Source organism: Sinohyriopsis cumingii, chromosome 1, assembly GCF_028554795.1.
Source record: "Sinohyriopsis cumingii isolate HCF-2022 chromosome 1, ASM2855479v2, whole genome shotgun sequence".
Taxonomy (NCBI): Eukaryota; Metazoa; Mollusca; class Bivalvia; order Unionida; family Unionidae; genus Sinohyriopsis; species Sinohyriopsis cumingii.
In genome coordinates, this window is record NC_142961.1 from 128169643 (window position 1) to 128190412 (window position 20770).

Here is a 20770-nt window from a genome sequence, read left to right on the forward strand (position 1 = left end):
GAAAAAACTTTTGTTTTTGCTATTTCAAATGTTAATTATTTTACTTAATGAATTATGGGGCCCGCAACAAGGTGTAAATTTGTGTATGCGGCACTTGCACTGGAAAGTTCGCCCACCTGTGTATTAAGAGGTTAGTGTTAGGGCAGGTCGGCCTGGTGTCAGGATAATGTGATTGGGTGGGACATGATGCCACATGTCTGCGATATGATGCTCCAGTAATAGACATCACTATAAACGGTCACACTGAAACCATTGTAGGGATGTGACACTTAGATGGTTAAAGGTAAGTTAAGCATCTAAATTAACAATCACTGTTTCCATACCTTTTGTAGAAGATAAAGCCGATAATTGCTCCAAGTATTACGAGGCAAATAGCAGTGGCCACACCTCCTGCCAAACCGGCGACATTAGATTCAAGCTCGTCATTTCTTAGTGTTGCTGGAATAGATTTGTTTTGTTTATACAGACATTGACATCCATTACTAACTCTTATCGACAATATCATTTCATATCAACTTCTTGCTATATCCTTACGTATGCATTAACCCTTTCATGCTTGCAGAAACTTTGTTCCCAAACTAATAACATTATTCATCACTAAATTATGATAATGGCTTGTTCAATATAAAAATATAGACACATCTAAGCGCAAAGTTAAATTAAGTTTGGTCGTTCTTGGCATTGAAAAAAATACAAGTAGCTATATTGGCTCACTAAACTAAAGGAAGAAAAGAAGGGGTCTAGCAGGTTTGACATTACAAAATGACATTATTATTAATGCGCACATAGCTCCGCCAATATAAATTTGAACTTAGTCGCGCGGTCGATATAACTTTGGAAAGAAAATGGCGTGTCTAGTTAAAATTGAAATTTGCAGTCATATTGTGAATGAATGCGCATTGCACCGACTTTTCCATTTCATCTGGAGTGAATATATTTTGGTATTTTGTTTCGATTCGACGAAAGTTTGTGATTTTGGACTGGATTCATCTGTGCAAATTATACATGAAATACATCGGATTGAAGTGGCGCGGGAGAAGCTTGTTTACGTCTGCAAATGTGTTTCTGTTTCTGTCATTGAATGTTTGAAATCATAACGTGGGAAAAATATGAAGTCTTTCAATTGCAATTTCAAAAAGACGATATAAAATTTAATGTGTGTTTCATTTTGAGTGCAGTAAGGAGGATGCAATTGCACTTATCATCGAAATTACAGCACACTTTCGAAATGTGTAATCCAGATTGAAAACCTATGACATGGCTCATGTAATTCGGATTTGCAGAATTAAGAAAAAACATTTTGAGGAAATTCAGGATGTAAAACTAAGTATATTTTATTTTGCCATTCTTATCACAAGATAAAGAATGCAGTATATGCTTTGTCACTTGTATGTTATTTGTAAGGACATAATCGTCCGTCTTTTATATAATGTAGCTAGCCTAGATCCGTAACATTGTATCAACGCGGAATGTGCCAAAACAGCTGGTTTTTTTTTTTTTTTTTTTTTTTGTTTTTGTTTTTTTTTTTTTTTGCAGTCCACGAAACGTGTTTTAGTTCATTCAGAAACAAATTTAAATAACCACGACGTAAAGAGCCTCTTACGCGAGTGTATATGATTTGTTTACAAATCCAAAGTGCTAGTGTCTGCGTCATTGTTTGTTTACAATAGAAAGTAGTTCCTTCATTCACGTAAATGCTATATGTGTCTTGTCGCGCGCGTTCAGTATCGGGGAATATTGTACGATTCTGACAATGTGAAGTTAACGGGGGAAAAAAATGAGCATATAATAATTGCAGCTCTTGAATTGGTTGGTATAGGTAAATGTGGTGTTTGCTAAATCTGCACGATTAAAAATAATACTAATATGTTTAAATTTATACTAATATTGTTCAAACTATTTAAAATAAAATATATGTTGAAATGTTAATGTAAAGTAAATTTAGCTTGTATTGTTCCTACACATTTAAAGAGTCGTTGATGACGTCTTCCTGGTAAATACATTTTCATAAACATAGGATAGGTTTATTAATGAATCAATATATTTTAGCTCGGAAGTGATATGACATTTGTGCAAATTAGCATCCCCAAATTACCTCTTAATTGTCAGAAACACAACAATCACGATACCACGTTGTACATACTGTATATACATGCTAGCGTCTCTGCTTCATCGATACATACTAAATAAGGGTTTGTGGACACAAAGATTTTAAATTACCTGTTTGAGAAGCAATCCTTGTCTTAACGTACGCAGTTTCTCTACTATGTGAAATGCGTAAATGCTTATTCACTCGCTTTCTAAAGTAACATATATGTGTTTTAGTATTTTGAACCCTTCCAATGGGTCGGGGGGGGGGGGGGAATTGATGAAGCAACGGTAGTTTTGTGTTGGTTGGATAGGTATCCAAAGCATATATCAGCAATCTGTCCTTGTTTTGCCCATTTACGCCGGTATATTACACGTTTTCAATAAAGATTTAACGAATGAGTGAATGTAGTTTATGTAAGTAATATTATTACAACGAGGTAGAAAGAACATTTAAAGATATTCTAAGGTTTCGAATTTGCAGGAACAAATTATATTAGAGAAAAGAAATTGTGCGCGTATATGTTACTAAAACAATGCGTATCGATTTGAAATGGTTGCTGTTGTTGTTTTAGGTTTTAACGCCATTTTTCAGTACAAGATAGGCTATACATGACGGCCAGTATTAATGGTGGAGGAAGAAACCGGGAAAACCCCGGAAAGAACCACCGACCCACGAGAAGCTACCGGCAAGCTTTCTCACATATCCACACTGGCCGAGCCGAGACTCGAACCTACGCAGACAGAGGTGAGATGGTACAGTTATCCGTGACGAAGAGCGCTTTAGACCACTCGGCCACTCGGGGCCCTTGATTTGAAATGGAATACATATTGTAATGTATAGTTTTAGTGAGTAACAAGTAAACAAAATAAGATACTTTCTATGGAAACAACCCAATAACTACAATCACCGTTGATAGAAGTAAACGTTCATAACCAATTTCTGAGATTAATCAACATGTTAATCCTTAACCTGTTTTATTATCTTTAACATGAATGACTGTCTACAATGCATACAAAATACAGTAATCAAAGCATATTCATCATCAGATATAAAATGATTATTTAGAAGTAGGAACAGTTATGTAAAATATGACGCAGTGGATGCATTCAATGATGCAAATTAAAGACAAATGTTATTATAGGCATACGATTGTTACAATGATGGACATTAATATTACTAAAGTGTATTTGGCGGGCTTGAAATTAGTGATTTAATTTGAATATTAAGATGGTCCTTCGAAAATTCCCATGAACAAATATACACAGATCTTCGACATTGAAAAAAATCGATGCTTCTTTCCATCAGGATGATTGTGAAAATTCAACGATGTTTGCTCAGGTTATATTTGCTATATCTTTTGGACATTATGGTGCTAGTTGTTTGATATTAATATTAATTAACGATGTAATATAGTTTAAGAGACTTAGAAGTAATCTGAAGAAGTAACGATAAACCAAAGAATGCTGTTTATAATATAATATAATATAATATAATATAATATAATATAATATAATATAATATAATATAATATAGCATAATATAGCATAGCATAGCATAGTATAGCATAGTATAGCATAGTATAGTATAGTATAGTATAGTATAGTATAATATAATATAATATAATATAATATAATAATGTATGTATGTATGTATGTATGTATGCATGCTTACAAACATTTTATTGCTTTTCCGGATTACTAACTGAACGCATTTTATGGCTATTACATGAACAGTATGCATGTGTTTCATTCATTTTCCAATGTCAGTGCATACGATTTGACCAGTCTCATTTAAACGGTAACCTTGATTGCAATTGATCGTAACCGTTGCATTATAGGTCCAGTTGCATTGGAATAAAGTCATACCAAATTTCGATTGTTAGAGTTCTTTGCAGCGTATGACAACATAATATAGTGTGCAAAGATTAGAACAATACTGTTTAATTAAATATTTAAAACTAAAAGCAAGAATGAAACGTCGGATAATGAATCAGCGTTTGTTTAGGTTTTCGAATTCATCTAATACAATCGCTCTCCAACATAATAGAATACTCCCTTTCAATTAAGACATACTGTAATATGTATGTATGTGTAAGGATCAATGCGATATGATCACTGTCCTGAATATATGTTGCCTAGGAAACCTAAGTGGATTTATAGGTAAAGAGAAACGCAGTGCCAAATCATAAGGAAGACACGGCCCTTCTAACAATAGATTAAAGATACAGGTGTCGCATGACTGCAAAATTGTCTGTGACGTAAAGATAACAGAAAAATAGTAAACTTCTTTTAAGCAGTGTACTATTTTCTCTTTATGATTTGTGTTTCATACAATAATAAACGTATCCTATAAATATTATCTTTGAGTAAGTATGAGCTTACACATAAAAGCTACAAATTCACTACTTTTAGTACCAAAGCAGAATTAAAACTATTTCCTGTTGCATTATTAGTTGGATTATGTTAAAATATGATCGTGTTCAAATGTGTTTCATTGTAAAATATACACTGTCTTCCTCACAGGAAATGCAGTTGGGTACTTCAGCTTTTCCATACCGATTTTAGAAACTAGAGGAACAAATATTATAATGTTCAGTTTAAGAAGGAAATTGCTAAACGGAATTATATACCCATTACTATGCGGAAAGTGTAAGCCGTTAAACCTAAGTATTTTAAGACCGAAGTCGGGTTTACGAACTACACGAAAGACTAGGTTCGAATCTCACATGGAATAATTTTAATCTTTATTTTACTAACCTTTTGAATATATATAGTACTTCCAAACTTAAAGTTAATAAATAATTGGAAGCATTTGATGAATAGTCGCAACCACATTTAATACTATAATATATTTAAGAAGTAAAACTGTAGAAATATATTACATTGAATAATATGTGAAATACACTGGTTTAAAGTATAAATTTGTTTGCAGCTAATGCTTCTTTTGCTGATGATGGATAATGAGAATTAAGGGATATACTTCTAACGGACGGGGGTGGGAAATGTATGTTTTTGTTCTGGTCATGCGCAGCTGTATGACTTGTTGCGTGCTTGGCAACTTAACATCATCTACAGTCAGAATGACCTTATATTTTAAAATATTGTAAAAGTTTCGCTATTTGTTTCAGCCAATTATCAACAAAATTTGAATAGGTTATTTCACTATATAATTTTATTTTAGGATATTTATTTATTTATTTATTTTAAAGAATGAGGATGCCACGTCACCAATATCAGGTTCCTTGTTCTGACTAGGTACCCTTTACGTTGGGTTTAACATTTTCATTTCAAATTTACAGGGACATATCACTCTGGTCTTGTGTTCATTCATATATTAATTATATTGTTATTTACCACATTAGTTGTCGCATTTATCTCTTAATTTACGATGGTATATATAATAATTCAACTCCATTCAACATATTATGATTCTATAGTTTTAAAGTAAGAACTAAAAAATAATGAGAAGCAGCAAGCTTTGGAAAATTCAACAACTAATATATTGCCCTAGAATACAAAGTAAAAATGTGAAAATAAGCCTATGGAAATGCGAATTAAATCACAAATTATCCTAGAATTCCTAACACATATCCAAATGATAACATTTCTGAATAAACATTGGTGATAATCCAAAGTACATCGATGTTCCTGTGGTGGTGTGTGACGTGGTGATGTCTCAATATTCTGTTGTTTGATGACCGCAACATAATCCAAGTAGATATATATTTTTTTTACTATTAATTCAAGTCTCAAGTTCGGAAAATGTCATGTTTGATGAGCAGTTTGTATTTCCAGTTAATAAACAATTATCATAAATTTATTCCAGCCCAAATTAAATGCTAGACACAATAATGATTCTTGATAGAAACATAACAGCACAAATAATTAAGATTTAGAAGAAGACAAAACAAGATTATATAACCCGCTACTTGATACCATGTCCCAATATAAGATTAAAATTGTTTACTCAATAAATTATCCTGTATAAATAGAAAGTCTATTACTAAAAGTATAGTAAAAAACATAGTAAATGCAATGTCCTTGTCTAAGGTTAAGATAATAATCCTAATAGTTTCCATTTTCATGGATATATTTTTAGCTAGTTATCAGTTGTTTACAGGATTGAAAAGGGAATGAATCCGATCAGGTCAAGTTAAAATTACAATTATCCATAGCACATAATGAGATCAAAAACAACATAAAACAAAACAAGGCAAATTAATACAAATAATAATTCAGTTGTTTATTATAGGGTGGAGTGAGTATGGATCCCATGTGCAAAATTCTGATTTCATTACTCTATCGGCTACCGTGTGGGTGGTTGCAAGACTTTAATATGAGAGAGACATACGATTAGTGTATAAAATCATTATATAATGAACATAAAAAGCAACATCACTCTCTAAAGATATTTAGCTGAAATCTCTCGCAGTCAGTTATCTTGCCAGTAATGGATAGACAACACATAAGTATCACAGTAAGAGCTCGAGGAAGTTATTGCTGATGTAGTAAACTAAGTTAACCTAAATGACCGGGTTACTATTTTATATGAAAAACTGATCCTCAGGATTAATCTATATAAAGAAAACAAATCCCAGGGAATAAAATATTGACCTCGTCCATATAATATTTACTTTCCGAGGCGGTCAATTTATTATAAGATGAAGATATGTATATATATATATATATATATATATATATATATATATATATATATATATATATATATATATATATATATATATATATATATATATATAAGTAGCAGATAGACTCCTGTCAGTATGTTATGTATAATTGATGTAAATATGAATATATTAATAACAGTTATATTTGTCTGAAGTGGCTTATCATCTCTATATTCTTTTTTTATCACATGACACGAAATTAAAAGCATTTTAAGTATTTTGTTTTAGCACAAGGCCAGGAGTATTTCTTAAGGTTCCACTTCAAACTTCATATGGTCTTTGGTAGGTGTGTGTATCGGTCGATTTATATTTAACCACTCTGGTAACCAAGCGGTTAGAGTGTCCGCCCCGGATGCGAGTGGTCGCCGGTTCGAACCCCGTCGAAGACATCGTAAGGACCTGTACAACTAGTACTAACAGCTGTCTCGATAGGCGCTCGGCATTAACAGATTAGTGTTTTGTCTGGTTGGCGTGATTAAAGAATAATATGACTGGGTTGGACATCATGGTACATGTTTGCGGGATAATACCCCAGTGATAATCATTTTAAACTTTGACATTGCAGATATCGTAACGATATGACTGAAACAATTGTTAAAGTTACGTTAAAAATCCAAATCACATTCATAACACACACAAACAGACACACACACACACACACACACACACACACACACAAGCACATAAACAGGTGCACAAGGCCGATATTGCTTATGGTGGAGGAAAATCTTCAACTTTTTCCCGGTTAATAATCAGCATGTTCGCACTTACATGACGAGTTCCCATTGGGTTTCGAACACGCTGTTGTGAGATTCGAGAACATATCAAACGCAACGTCCTGACAATCACGGTAATTCTTTAATTATTGTACTAATTTTCTTATGTTTCTTCTTGCATGGCAGTATTCACTAATTTGTTCAAAATACATTTTCAATTTCTCAAATTAGCTGCCATTTTTCCACTGAACATAATTGACTTTGTTGATGTGGGAATAATCAAGCTAAGTCAAGGCCCTCCTTAGCTGCCCTATATCTTTCCTCATTTCTAGATCGATTATCGTGTTCTGGACACCACTTCGACCAAACACGAAACACTGATTATTTTAAACTAAAATGAAAATGTCATCTAAAATATCATGCTTAGAGCTGCTATTTATGTTCTCTGAAGCTGTTAAAGAAAGTGAATATCCCATGAATGAATCTCTCTATACGTACAAAAGGGTAATGTTGAATGAAAACAAAGGCGACTAGGTGAAATTGAAAGAAATCATTGTTAGTACAATCAGAGAAAGCAAATAGATATATAGTTATAGATCAGTACAACAGAAGCTTCATTTATGGTCCTATTTTCAGGAAACGTACTCAAAATGTTTAAATGAGTTATCACGTTCGTTTAAGAATGCGCCACATTGTTTCAAAGACTATTCCTCTAAACCAAATTCAAAAGAACATCATTTTTAAATAGCGTAACAGAGACCACATTTATTGTGCTGTTGTTTGTTGTTCTATTCAAAATCGGGTGAGAGATATAAGACCATCATGGCTGCCTAATCTGTTTTGTTTGTGACGTCCTTTTCAACACATGTTAGGCTTCTTATGACTGTCAGTTGTTTGTGGTGTAGTTAGATCATCCACTTAATCCTAGATATAACCGGTACTGTATACCATCGTCATCTATATAAATCAACACATGGTCATTTAAAACTCGAGCTTCCAGTGGGTGAGAGCCGAGGTTAACGCCGAGTCCTTAACCCCTTAACTATTGAGTTGAGTACGTCTTGAATCGTTTTTATTGTGTTTATAGGATAATAATTATCATACAATTGGGAACAATGATCCGTGTTGCGCTCCCCTACGGTACTCAGCGAAGGCTCCACCGGAGGCTTGATAAACATAAGGCCAAACTTGTAAATATAATTCAGTAATTAATCCTGACATCGTCCCATTACCAAGTGTAGCCCCGTATGTGGCAATGTCCGCTGACGTCCAAGGCATTGGGCCGGCCCTCCGAGTTTTACAACTTATCGTCGAGGGTCTATCAGCAGCCAAATGAACCATCATCAGCACTACAAGCAACCGTTATAATTTTTATATAATCTTCCCGCAGGAGACGTACGTATCATAGTAGGGAGCTGGACGATACACCTTTGGAATAATTGATCTGAATGCTTAAGCAGCAGATTCTAAAATCGGCCGTGCTGCGTATACACACTAAAAGTGCTGATGCCTATCCAGTTTCCTCCGCGATTTGGTCCAGGTTGGAGGGTAAAATATTGCTGATGTCTACAAACCGCGCGGAACCCACTGGGATAGCAATAGGCTTCCATCTATCGAACACCCAGCCGTCTATATTGGCGACTTCAAAAGTGATCCTCCTGACTGGGGCTACACACACCCCGACAAAGACGGGGAACACTTGGTAGAGTTGGCAATGAACAATGACATTCATGTGACCTACGATTCTAAGCAACGTGGGACTTTTAATTCTGCAAGATGGTAAAAGGATTACTCACCGGACCTATGTTGCTCCATCGGTGATCATCCTGAAACAGTAAGCCATACTGTTCTAAACAACATCCCACACAGTCAACACAGATTAATACCTATGGATCTTGGCCTTCAGCTGCCGTCTATACACAGCTTTTTGCAGCAGCATCGGAACTTCCACAAAGCACATTAGACAAAGTACACTGACATACTGGAACGTGACAGCACGGACTTCAAGTACGAGTTGAGTGGCGACAACACTGCTGTCGGAAATCAGCTGAACTAGATCAAAACTACTCCAGAGGAATTTACAACAACATAACTTGAAACGGTCCTGTGCAGCATCACATTTGGCAAAGCAGCAGGATATGTCAATATCCTGCCTGAGATCTTAAATCATCTTGGCCCGAAAGCAAAGGAATGGCTCGCCGCGTTTTACACGCTGACTGTTAGGAAACATTGCATGCCGACGTTATGTCGCCAGGCACCGATTATTGCGATCCCAAAGACTGGCAAAGATCCCACAATGCGGCTGGCTAACGGCCGATCGCCTTTCTTTCAGTATCTTTTAAGGTACTGGAGTGCCTGATTATCCAAAACATTGGTTCAGACTTGGAGTATATCATAATTGTTGAATAGGCAGTTTTCCTGCATGGTCGTAGCATCTGCGATCAAGTCCTTGCCCTGACTACGTTTGTTGAAAACTGTTTTCAGAAAAACTTAAAAACTGGAGCTGTTTTCCTTGCGCTTACACCGGCATTGTGTCATGCAGGGCTGTTGCTGAAAATTTCCTAAGTATTGACACTTTGGATAATTTAAATTATCGGACTGTTCCTGTGCGACAGGCAATTCAGACAGCACATCAGAGAGAGCTGGAGCTCGTGTAGGCATCAGACTAATGGACTCCCACAAGGGGCATGTTGTTTCAATATCTATGTCCATTATTTGCCTGTAACACAGTCGCGTCCGTTTATGCAAGTATATGACATTGCTCTCGGCACCCAAAGTCGATCATTTACTAAGCATGAGCAGGTACTGAACAAGGATCCGGAGAATATGACGGACTTCTTTAAGAATTGCACCTACAGCCAGGCGCAACAAAGACAGTCTGTAAAGTCTCCAACCGTGATCATGCAAAATGCGAAACTTGAGCATTGTATACTTCTCAATGGGCAGAAAATAAAACATGAGCCGACACCTGCGTACCCCGGTTTGCCTCTTTACTGATTACTTACATTCTACAGACACCTGAAGAAAACTACAGCAAAACGTAGCACTCGAAAAAGCTTACTCCGCACACTGGCTGGTTCAACTTGGGGCGATAGTGCTCCGACACTTTAGACATCAGCACTGGCCCTCTGTTATTCAGCACTCGAATATTGCTCACCTGTCTGGGCTCGAACATTTGACACCACGTTAATTGATGTCCAGTTCAACACAACAAATCGCATAATCTCCAGAACACTACGTCAGACTCCTTTACCATGGCTGCCGACACTAAGCAATATTCCTTATCCACAGCAGAAAGCAACCACAAACGTTTTGGATAAGCTCTATGCCAGTGAGAAATTTCCAATGTATATCAATATCACGTCACTTTCATCAGTCCTCTTGGTTTTAAGACACCCAATCTGATTAGGTTCGTTTACCAGAGGATATGACAGCTATTTCGGCATGGAGTGTCGAGTGGTCTTCAACATATGTTGTAGACCACTTCCTCGTAGCTGAATCGTCTGCCCTAATGCCTTCAACCTTCCACATCATCTATGGACCACTCTGAACGGCTTTAGGACAGGACAGGTTCGTTGTGCAGTCAACCTTGTCCGATGTGCCCAAGCCATATACTCTTTCTGTAACTATGGAGCTGTGCAGACCATGTCATAAATTGTAAGCAACAGTCCGCTGACCAAGTTCCCCGTCTGGGTACAGTGATACGATGATAATAATAATAATAATAATAATAATAATAATAATAATAATAATTGTCATATATGTACAAAAAGTAACTTAAAGATCCAACATGGTGGGTGTTGTATTCTTTATTTTGTATATACTTTAGCAATTAGAATCAAAGCTTTTATGGTAGTATTAACCTTTATAGTTGGTACATACTATCATAAGAACCGTAATTCTCACGAATAGTATACACATTTACTAATATATTAAACATGTTCGAATAACATTAATATTATTTTCATTATTTATTCTTTATCAACCATATTTTATTACAATGAACATTTTGTTTGTTTATTAGATGGAATATAATAAAGAACATATATAACTGGAAACCTTTTTATGAAGATATAAGCAATTTTTGTAAGGGATCACCTACTGATCATGAACATATGTTCTCCAAAGTTTGAAGACGTAGTCCCAGCCATTCAAAAGTTGTTAATGAGAACCAAATATACTAGCCATGATCCATACACATTTGAGGCTTGGGGACAGTGGGATCTGCAGTTTAAAAGTTTACAAGTTATTTATCGGAAACCAAAAGTATGATGCCAACGGCTACCCCTGACAAACTGATACCTTTGTATGTGCCGTGCTATGCAGGAGACACAAAAAATTAGTATACCTGTCACGTTACAATGGTATATCTGGGTACAAAATAGCTTTGTGAATTTCACAATAGCTGACATTCTAGATAGCTTGCTCTACTTCTCAGGGGATTTTAAGTATATTTCGAAATAATCCCAAAAAAATAAAATTATTCATGCTAGTGATCAATTGGGGCGCCTTTAACAAATAATCGTCAGGTCCGCTGAAAATTTAGTATTTATGTGAACTGCTTGAATAAACATCGAAACGAGCAATTGACATATATGTCGATGTGATTTGTTATTGATAATAGGGGATTTTTATGCATACACTATCTGTGAATAACAAAGAAAATGTTTAAAGTACGAAACATTTCCGCTTGACACCTAATTATGCATAAATGGCATTAAAAAAAACCCAAAAAAAACAAAAAACATTTGAGCAGACACGACCATGGTTGTTGATTAATCACTGGACATATGAAATATAGGAATAAGTGGAAATTACAGCTTATAATACCCTCGCTTGATGAGACGGGGATTACATTGGTATTTCGTGCTCTAACAAATATCGATACATTGTCATTTTTGTATTGATGATCGCACTGGACAACAAATTTTTACAAAAGTCATGTTACTGAAATAAAATTAGTCAATTCTTATCAATTTTTATGTGCTGAACACGAATATGACAGTCAAATTGCAAAATTGGCTCTAGTTTTTTTGTAATCTGCAAGAAATTAATGTTTACATAACGAAATGCATTCCAATAGTAAAAGGTCAACTGTAATAGCCTACCTATAAAAAATCAAGTCATTGACTACATCTTAGATTTCTTCGCCTGTCTCTTGTACAGCTGTTCGGGAGCATCTCTGAGGAGTGTCCAGCAGTAGTCAGCCAGCATTGTAGTGGACCATTTTCCCTGGTATCTTTGTTCCATTGTTGCGATATCTTGATGGAAACGTTCGCCGTGTTCATCACTAACAATACCACAGTTGCTAGGAAAGAAATCCAAATGGGAATGAAGGAAGTGAATCTTTAGAGACATAGTGCAGCCAAGTTTCTTATACTTCATCAACATGTCTTCTACTAGTTCCTTATAGTTTTCTGCCCTAACATTTCCGAGGAAGTTTGTAGAAACTAGGCGAAAAGCATTCCATGCTTGTTTCGCGTCACCTTCCAGCAAGTTGTTGAACCGGTCATCTTTGAAAAGCTCTCGAATCTGAGGACCCACAAAAACTCCCTCTTTAATCTTTGCTTCGCTGAGTCGAGGGAATTTTTCATGCAGGTATCGGAATGCTGGCAAAGTCCGGTCAATGGCTTTCACAAAGTTCTTCATCAAACCTAGTTTGATGTGAAGGGGTGGTAGCAAGATTTTCTGAGCCTCAACCAGAGCTGGGTGTTGGATATTCTTCTCTCCAATGGCTACATTCTGCCTGTGAGTCCATTCCTTCCTCATGTAGTGCATTTCCCTTGCTCGGCTATCCCACTCGCATAAGAAACACATGTATTTTGTATATCCTTGCTGCAGTCCCATTAAAAGGGCAACTACCTTCAAATCACCACAGAGGTGCCAGCTGTACTTGTTATACTCAATGGAATTCAGTAGCTGCCTTAAGTTATCGTATGTCTCTTTCATGTGGACAGCATACGCTACTGGAATAGATGGAAGAATGTTTCCATTGTGCAAAAGCACAGCCTTGAGACTCAGTTTCGAAGAGTCCACAAATAGTCTCCATTCTTGTGGGTCATGAGTGATTTTTAAAGCATTCATGAGGCCCTCAATATCGGAACAGAATATCAGATTACTTTCCTTTCTGAAGAAAGGCTCCAATTGCTGGTGGCGCTTTCGATATGCAGTAATTGTGACATCTTCTTCTAGAAGATTCCATTGTTGGAGTCTTGATCCTAGCAATTCTGCCTTGTTCTTTGATAAGTCCAAATCACGAATCAGGTCATTTAGTTCTTCCTGTGTTATTCTGTGTGGGGTTGATGATGCACCACAGTGAAAATCTGGATCACTGCATGCTGATGGACCAGGAGAAGAACAGGTCAACTCACCTTTGTCTTCGTCAGATGAATCAAGAGAATATTCTGCTGGAGGTTCTGGAATAGGAAGTCCCTCACCATGTGGAACTGGTCTCAATGCAGACGGAATGTTTGGGTAGACTATTCTCGACTTCTTTCGCTTCGTTATTCCGCCGGAAAGAGGAGGAACCAAGCAGAAGTAACAGTCATTTAGGTGGTTGCTTGGCTCTCTCCACACCATTGGGACTGCAAACGGCATTGATGACCTTTTGCAATTCAACCACTGTGAAAGCTGTGTTGTACATGTAGCACAGCATATATGCGGAGCCCAAGGCTTGTCTTGGTCACCAACCTTGCATCCGAAGTAAAGATGATATGCCTTCTTCACTTGAGAATTGATACTTTTCTTCTGGTTGGCAAATGTCACTTCCCCACAAATATAGCAAAAATTGTCCGCGGTATTAACACACTTTCGAGGCATTACTGTTCTTTATTGTACGTAAATGGATAAAATAATAAGTTTTATGTAACAGTAGCTTGAACTGTCTCGCACAACGTCTAAAATATTTTAAATGCTGAACCTATCTGATTGGGCTTTATATAGTACACTGCTTACGTCAGCTTCAGCAGCCGCCTGGCATTAGTATAATAGGCCTACACATGTATAGTACACTGCTGACGTCAACTTACTTCAGCAGCCGCATGGCATTAGTATTGCATTGCATCAGAAAATGATGCAATCAACTGTGGATGATGTGATCATGATGGTATTATGCAATGTTACATCATTATTCCGGATGTTGCTGCAGTCCTACTGGAGAAATTTACACAGTGAAACATAGAAAATGAGGTATATGAATATCTTCAAAACGAGAGCCAATACAAATTTTTCACGGTTATTTTCGTGTTCGGCACACCAAAATACTACAGATTAGGGCCTTTTCAAGTCAGTAATGATTTCACTGTTGACCAGTGTCGTCAATGCACGGAAATGTCGATTAATTAAAATCGATTGATTACAGCTCGAGGCCTAATCAAAATCGGTCAAACAAAAAATTATCGTATGCCTGCAATGGTCTTCTCTAATGGATTGGTCAAATACATTCCAAACTGATGAAATGCCGAAGATGTTCAGGAATAAGGGGCAAAGGAATGTTTGTCTTGTTCAAGTTACATTTTCTCTGTCACTTGTCATAGTCCTTTTGATTTTAGGTTCAGTCGCTCAATTGCTCAAGGGTTAACGTCACGGTGACGAAGACTTGAAAATCGGTTTCAATGTAACATATTAATAACAATCAGTATTTGAGCAATTCCAAAAAAAGCCTGATGCACTACATTTAAATGAAAATACTTTCGCCGATCGACTAAATATATATGTTGTAATTCAGACTATTATTTATATATATATATATATATATATATATATATATATATATATATATATATATATATATATAGAATGAAGGGCTTTCAATGCAAGAAAATGTTTCGATCTGACATTTCTCAACAAGAAACTTTCGAGTTTGAGGAAATAAATACGTACGCCGTTCCGGTACGTTTTTTATGCTCAGCCATCTCACAATCCCAAATTCACTAAGATCTTTGAAATCACAGCCACTACATTGTTTCAAAGCCTCAACGAATTGCTTATGGATGAGAGACATCTTCAGATATAATTCACAATTTTCACAACCATCTCTATCACATTGTTCAACGTTTCCATACCGAGCATTGGATCATACAAATGTTCCTGATGCAGAATGAAAAAGAGGGAGGGCAACATGTTTTTTGTTCCAGTCTCATTCAAACGCTGATTACACTGGACAACAAATTTTTACAAAAGTCATGTTACTGAAATAAAATTAGTCAATTCTTATCAATTTTTATGTGCTGAACACGAATATGACAGTCAAATTGCAAAATTGGCTCTAGTTTTTTTGTAATCTGCAAGAAATTAATGTTTACATAACGAAATGCATTCCAATAGTAAAAGGTCAACTGTAATAGCCTACCTATAAAAAATCAAGTCATTGACTACATCTTAGATTTCTTCGCCTGTCTCTTGTACAGCTGTTCGGGAGCATCTCTGAGGAGTGTCCAGCAGTAGTCAGCCAGCATTGTAGTGGACCATTTTCCCTGGTATCTTTGTTCCATTGTTGCGATATCTTGATGGAAACGTTCGCCGTGTTCATCACTAACAATACCACAGTTGCTAGGAAAGAAATCCAAATGGGAATGAAGGAAGTGAATCTTTAGAGACATAGTGCAGCCAAGTTTCTTATACTTCATCAACATGTCTTCTACTAGTTCCTTATAGTTTTCTGCCCTAACATTTCCGAGGAAGTTTGTAGAAACTAGGCGAAAAGCATTCCATGCTTGTTTCGCGTCACCTTCCAGCAAGTTGTTGAACCGGTCATCTTTGAAAAGCTCTCGAATCTGAGGACCCACAAAAACTCCCTCTTTAATCTTTGCTTCGCTGAGTCGAGGGAATTTTTCATGCAGGTATCGGAATGCTGGCAAAGTCCGGTCAATGGCTTTCACAAAGTTCTTCATCAAACCTAGTTTGATGTGAAGGGGTGGTAGCAAGATTTTCTGAGCCTCAACCAGAGCTGGGTGTTGGATATTCTTCTCTCCAATGGCTACATTCTGCCTGTGAGTCCATTCCTTCCTCATGTAGTGCATTTCCCTTGCTCGGCTATCCCACTCGCATAAGAAACACATGTATTTTGTATATCCTTGCTGCAGTCCCATTAAAAGGGCAACTACCTTCAAATCACCACAGAGGTGCCAGCTGTACTTGTTATACTCAATGGAATTCAGTAGCTGCCTTAAGTTATCGTATGTCTCTTTCATGTGGACAGCATACGCTACTGGAATAGATGGAAGAATGTTTCCATTGTGCAAAAGCACAGCCTTGAGACTCAGTTTCGAAGAGTCCACAAATAGTCTCCATTCTTGTGGGTCATGAGTGATTTTTAAAGCATTCATGAGGCCCTCAATATCGGAACAGAATATCAGATTACTTTCCTTTCTGAAGAAAGGCTCCAATTGCTGGTGGCGCTTTCGATATGCAGTAATTGTGACATCTTCTTCTAGAAGATTCCATTGTTGGAGTCTTGATCCTAGCAATTCTGCCTTGTTCTTTGATAAGTCCAAATCACGAATCAGGTCATTTAGTTCTTCCTGTGTTATTCTGTGTGGGGTTGATGATGCACCACAGTGAAAATCTGGATCACTGCATGCTGATGGACCAGGAGAAGAACAGGTCAACTCACCTTTGTCTTCGTCAGATGAATCAAGAGAATATTCTGCTGGAGGTTCTGGAATAGGAAGTCCCTCACCATGTGGAACTGGTCTCAATGCAGACGGAATGTTTGGGTAGACTATTCTCGACTTCTTTCGCTTCGTTATTCCGCCGGAAAGAGGAGGAACCAAGCAGAAGTAACAGTCATTTAGGTGGTTGCTTGGCTCTCTCCACACCATTGGGACTGCAAACGGCATTGATGACCTTTTGCAATTCAACCACTGTGAAAGCTGTGTTGTACATGTAGCACAGCATATATGCGGAGCCCAAGGCTTGTCTAGGTCACCAACCTTGCATCCGAAGTAAAGATGATATGCCTTCTTCACTTGAGAATTGATACTTTTCTTCTGGTTGGCAAATGTCACTTCCCCACAAATATAGCAAAAATTGTCCGCGGTATTAACACACTTTCGAGGGATTACTGTTCTTTATTGTACGTAAATGGATAAAATAATAAGTTTTATGTAACAGTAGCTTGAACTGTCTCGCACAACATCTAAAATATTTTAAATGCTGAACCTATCTGATTGGGCTTTATATAGTACACTGCTTACGTCAGCTTCAGCAGCCGCCTGGCATTAGTATAATAGGCCTACACATGTATAGTACACTGCTGACGTCAACTTACTTCAGCAGCCGCATGGCATTAGTATTGCATTGCATCAGAAAATGATGCAATCAACTGTGGATGATATGAGCATGATGGTATTATGCAATGTTACATCATTATTCCGGATGTTGCTGCAGTCCTACTGGAGAAATTTACACAGTGAAACATAGAAAATGAGGTATATGAATATCTTCAAAACGAGAGCCAATACAAATTTTTCACGGTTATATTCGTGTTCGGCACACCAAAATAGTACAGATTAGGGCCTTTTCAAGTCAGTAATGATTTCACTGTTGACCAGTGTTATATAGAGAAATAATCCCGATTTACCTCATATCATCACGGGTACACCATACATTTTATCAGAAGCTTGAGGGTGCTTTTGTTTCAGATCCAGGACATATTTTTCTTACATCATAAATTGCATCACTTTATATTTATAAAGCCTGTCTGGAATTTACGAATGCCGAAATTTCCTTTGTCAGTAGTGTAGTGGACGACCCTAGCGTCAATGGGACTTACCATGCAAGAAACGGTCCATGCACTCTGGCGACAATGGGAATTTAACATGGGAAATTTTAACATGGATGGGACTGTATAGCGTCAAGGGGAATTTAACATGGATGTGCTTGTCTAGCAACAATGGGAATTTAACATGGACGGGACTGTATAGCGTCAAGGGAAAATTAACATGGGAATTTATCGTGGGTCTGTTTAGCGTCAAGGGAAAATTAACATGGGAATATATCGTGGGCTTGTATAGCGTCAAGGGAAATTGAACATGGCAGATGGATATGACACAGACAACAGACAAGAGACAAACACTGATACAACATGAATAATTTTTCAGGCAAGAAAGTCATTTCTTTTCGAGGCCTATGAGGGGCCCAACAAAGGGCCTTTGGCTTATTTTTCTTATATTTCCTCCACTTCTTCAGCCATCTCCTGACCTTTCCCACTATTCCTGTCTTCTTTTTCTTTTAGGACTCTGGCTTCCAGTCAGGGTGGGCCATGGCTCTAAATTTGTTCTGGATTTTGATCCAGTTATGGTACAGCCTCTCAAACTCTTCCTTTTTCTTTATATTTTCTCTTTCATTTCTCTCCTTTAACCAACTTTCCTTGATCTTCTTCACTTCTACATCTATCACCTTTGTCATCTCTTCTTCCGCTTTCTTCAGTTGTTCACGACCCCTTTTAACAAAGGGCCACTCTGACCATTGCTCTGTCTCTTCCAAATAGCATCTTACTTGTATTACCTTATCCATAGCTTCTTGTATTGTCCCCACTCTGACATAAGGGGGATTAACTTCAGTTGGTTAACATAGTCAAGGCTCTTTGTTAATATACATTCTTTTTCATTTCTTTGAACACCATCCAAAAGTAACTATTTCTTAAATCATTGAACAAAGCTGACACTGCCATCTTGTCTGCTTATTCCGTAGAATGGCGCTAAGACGAACGCTTTGAATTTTATATCTAAAGCACGGACGTGAAGGAAAACATCCCCTATTTTTTCTCTTTTCATATTATTTACTGTCCACACAGAGATGAGGAGACAAATAACTCGCCACAATCAACTATCCACACATGCGAAAAAGCCAAATCAAACCCCAAAATCTACCATTCACACACGCCAAGAAGCAGAAAACATGACCACAATCTACCATTCACACATGTCAAGAAGCAGAAACAAACCCACCATTTACTATCCACATGCAGAGATGCCAGATCAAACCCCAACATCAACCAACCACACACGGGAGAAGTTTAAAACATAACCACAATCGAATATCCAAACACGAGAAGAAGCCAAATCAAACCCAAAATTTACTATCCATCCACGTTGAGAAGCAAAAACATAAACATAATCTACTATCCACAAACGAGAAGAAGCCAAATTAAACCCAAAATTTACAATCCACATACGCCAAGAAGCAGAAACAAACCCACAATTTACTATCCACAAACGCAGAGATGCCAAATGAAACCCCAAAATCTACCATCCACACACGGGAGAAGTTAAAACCATAACCACAATCTACTATCCACACACGAGAACAAGCCAAATCAAACCCAAAAATTACTATCCACACAGGCTGAGAAGCTGGAAACATAACCACGATCTACTATCCACACACGAGAAGAAGCCAAATCAATCCCAAAATTTACCATTCACACATGTCAAAAAAGCAGAAACAAACCCACCATTTACTATCCACACACGCAGAGATGCCAGATCAAGCCAAAAATCTACCATCCACACACGGGAGGAGCTAAACACATAACCACAATATACTATCCACATACGGAGAAGCAGAAACAACCATAATATACTATCCACACAAAGGTTTAAAAAAAAACATAATCTCTACTATCTACACAAACGTACTTCAGCGCTTACAAAACCCTATAATCTACCATCCACACAAACGCACGTGAGCGCTTACAAATACACACTCAGACACAATCACATCAGGAAATGAATAAGTGTTTATAATCAAACTAATCTACATTCACACATAGGCAAATTGAGTAGTGTTTCTCTTCTAGATGTTTGGTTAGCCCTGAAAAGAGCTGTTTTTCTGGAACTCCAGATGCACCTGGCTAAGGGTGGCACCTTCTGAGTGTGGCACCTCAGACACAACGTCGACTCCAATCATTGTTTCAATTCACTCAAGTGTTGGAAGAGCAGACGGGGGTTGAGTGGCTTCACTATCCCACTCCTCCGTTTGTGGAATAGTGAACACGTGTTGTTCCATCTGTCTCCTTTGTCTTATATGCCACACTCGAGCATGAACTGGCCTCATTGCCTCCTGTGGGTTCTGTACTGGTTGTTGTTGTTGATGTTGTTCACGTTGTGGCTGTGGTGCAGCTAATGGCTGTGGTGCAGCTATTGCCAGTGGAGGTGCCCTCACCATAGGCTTCACTTCACAATATGAACAGGTGAGGTCGGATCCCTCTCTTCTTTTCCTCATCTTCTTTCATTTTTCTCTCTTCCTCATGCTTCTCTATCCTGACTCCTT

General features: G+C 37.3%; 1 protein-coding gene across 2 annotated transcripts in view; it reads right to left on the bottom strand.

The window, feature by feature from the left end:
- Positions 1–20770, bottom strand: part of LOC149807844 (receptor-type tyrosine-protein phosphatase epsilon-like) — a 154577-nt gene that overhangs the window by 52391 nt on the left and 81416 nt on the right. For both annotated transcript variants that reach the window (XM_089971382.1, XM_089971380.1), the window contains one exon: positions 324–438. In XM_089971382.1, the coding sequence (XP_089827508.1) occupies positions 324–438 (115 nt within the window). The remainder of the gene's footprint in view (positions 1–323; positions 439–20770) is intronic.